This window comes from Dama dama, chromosome X, assembly GCF_033118175.1.
Source record: "Dama dama isolate Ldn47 chromosome X, ASM3311817v1, whole genome shotgun sequence".
Lineage (NCBI taxonomy): Eukaryota > Metazoa > Chordata > Mammalia > Artiodactyla > Cervidae > Dama > Dama dama.
The window spans coordinates 12,773,330-12,776,367 of NC_083714.1; the positions used below are offsets into that span (position 1 = coordinate 12,773,330).

At 38.2% G+C, this 3,038-nt stretch overlaps 1 protein-coding gene across 1 annotated transcript; it reads right to left on the bottom strand.

Moving 5' to 3' along the window:
* Positions 1-419: 419 nt before the first annotated feature.
* On the bottom strand, positions 420-1,179 carry LOC133051795 (translationally-controlled tumor protein-like). Its single transcript, XM_061136424.1, has one exon. The coding sequence runs from the start codon at positions 1,095-1,097 to the stop codon at positions 594-596; it is 504 nt and encodes a 167-aa protein (XP_060992407.1). The 5' UTR covers positions 1,098-1,179; the 3' UTR covers positions 420-593.
* Between the last annotated feature and the right edge of the window lie 1,859 nt (positions 1,180-3,038).

Here is a 3,038-nt window from a genome sequence, read left to right on the forward strand (position 1 = left end):
GAGGTTTTTTTTTTGTCTATATTCATAAAGAATATTGCTCTGTAGTTTTTTCATCATATGTCTCTTGTTTTGGTATCTATGAAGCTTTAGCCTCATGGAATGAGTTGAAAAGTTTTGCCTCTTCAATTTTGGGGGGAAATTTTGTGAATGCTTGGTATTAATTCTTCTTTATGTATTTGGTAGAATTCACCAATTATCTTGTTCTAGGGTTTTATATGTGGGAAGTTTTTCAATTAATTGTTCTATCTTTTTACTTGTTATATCTATTCAGTTTTTTCATTATTGTCAGTTTTGGTGGTTTGTGTTCTAGAAGTATGTTTGTTCCAATTAATGTATCTAATTTGTTCACATACAATTGCTCATAGTATTCTTTTTTTGTTTGTTTGTTTAAATGCGTTTTATTTTTAGACAACCTACATGACACTTCTCTCAAAGACAATGCCTCTGCTCCAAATAAATCAACGTTCAAAACAAATGAAGAGCTCAAGATGACATCAGTCCCATCTGTCTAAGTCCTGGTGTTGTGTGGATGAAAAGCAGTGGCCAGCCAGTTATGACAACAGGCGATTGATCCAAAGTAACTGCCAACTTTGTTAACATTTTTCCATCTCTAAACCATCCTTAAAGAAAATCATATATGGGGTTACACCATCCTCACGGTCGTCCAGCAGAGCAACCATGCCATCTGGATTCATGTTTTCACAAATAAAGAACTGATAGTTTTTGAAATTAGCAAGGAAGTGCTTGATTTGTTCTGCAGTCCCTGTCATAAAAGGTTTTACTCTTTCTGGTCTCCCTTTGATTGACTTCATGTAACTTTTGATGTACTTCTTGTAGGCTTCTTTTGTGAAGCTGGTTTCCTGCAAGTGATGGTTCATGACACTATCGACATGAGTGATTACTGTGCTTTCGGTACCTTCGCCCTCGGGGCCTTCAGCAGAGGCATTTCCACCAATGAGCGAGTCATCGATGTTACCCTCTGTCCTACTGACCATCTTCCCCTCCACCTCCAGACACAGCCCGTCTGCAACCTCCCGGATCTTGTAGATGTCGGAGAACATCTCCTCATGGCTAATGAGGTCCCGGTAGATGATCATGATGGCGAATGGAGGGAGGCGACAGCGGCTCTGGCTTAGCAGGAGCCCGGAGCTCAGAGCGAGCGCAGTGCGGCAGGAGCGGCGCTCGGGGGGAGGGCTGAGCGGGCAGAAAAGCTCTCATAGTAGTCTTTTATAGGTGGGCTTCCCTAGTAGCTCAGATGGTAAAACATCTGCTTGCAGTTCAAGAGACCTGGGTTCGATCCCTGGGTCGGGAAGATCACCTGGAGAAGAAAATGGCAACCCATTCCAGTATCCTTGCCTGGAAAATTCCATAGACAGAGGAGTCTGGCAGGCCATCATCCATGGGGTTGCAAAGAGTCAGACATGACTGAGTGAAAAACACATTCTTTTATAGTCATTTTTATCTCTGTAACATTAGTAGTAATGCCTCCTCTTTATATCTGATTTTAATAATTTGGATCTTCATTGTCTTTTGTCTTGTCTATCCCATGAATCATAGCCACATTGGCCATATGGAGCTAGAGATCCATATCTTTAATTCAAGGAATTGGCTTAGATTATCCATGACCCAGCTCCATGGCCTGAAATTGTTCTGAAGGCAATAAGACAGGGCAGATGTAGGTCTTATCAAGTTTGTTTCTCTCCTCTTAGGGATCACTGTTCTTTATTACTTGATATGTAGTGTCTTGAAACTCCTTGTTTCATATTCTGAGGTTCTTTCTTTGGTTGTTCAGGTGGGAGATTAAATAAGGTCCACCTTGGCCAGAAGTAGAAGTCTTAATATCTTATTATTTACAATTACTTGGTGCCAGCACAGGGCAAATATTCATTACAACAGCAGGCCTAAATCTTTGTAGAGGATTTTGTTTACTATATGGCACATAGGGCTTTAAATGTAGAGTCATCTGTTACCTCTTATGAATATTTGTATTAGGATAGCCTAATCTTTTGTCTCAGCTGTGACTTAACAATTGGAGTTTCAGATATTATTCTCACTAACTCTAGTAATACAGAGTTTTACTTTATCATAAGTGGGAAAAGTAGGACAAAAATGGTTTTAGGCTCTGATTACACAAAGTGAAATATTGTAAGCACCATTGGTGTAACAAACACATTTCTTAGTGGGGGTAAGGAGTATGAAAACAGGGAAGGAGAAGTGAAAATCCTCCTTTCAAATCCTACATAGCAAACTGTCAATTTTTTCATGTACCATGTGTCGTAGAACTCTAGACTAAGAAGAAATCTTTCCAATCCCAATCCTTATATCCTATTCTAACTAGACCTCTTATCAGGACTTTAATAGCTAGGAAAGATGGTTAAAATAACTTCTCCAATAGAAAAAAGTGGATGAAAAGATAATTATTTGGAAAGGTGGTAGGGCCTGGTCTCTGGCATGTCTAAGATCTCCTGTAGTTCTAAACCTATTTCCAGAATATCAACTCTATACAAACAAAGCAAGAGTCAATTATAGTTTTCTAAGATGTAAAGTAACCAAACTGAAACCCTTGACAACTAGAATGTTGACCTAGTATCCTTGTTGTGCTTCCACAAAAGACGTGGTAGTCTTGCAAAAAAAAGGTTTTTGCAGTTTCTATATCTTATACGAAATATATCTACTGTGTAATGTGAGATATTTAGCTATAATTCTCAGTACTAAGCACCATCACCAATACCTCCTGTCATCCCAGAATGAGCATAATCTTCATATAAAGAGGAAAAAAACATAATAAAAAGGCAAGGTTGAAAAGGTGGTTCCCAAAATGCTACTGAGAAAGTTAAAACAATAAGAAAAGTTTAAGCATAGATATATTTTAAATAGCAAACATGCATTCAATTCCCTGAAATGTTGTAGAAAGCACAAAAATGTTAAAAAAAAAACTTCTTGGGAGTTACAAATATGGAAATATAGAATGAACTGTGGGCGTCACATTTTTCTGCACACACTTAAGAATTTACTTCCCATTTCAATGTTTTCTTGCT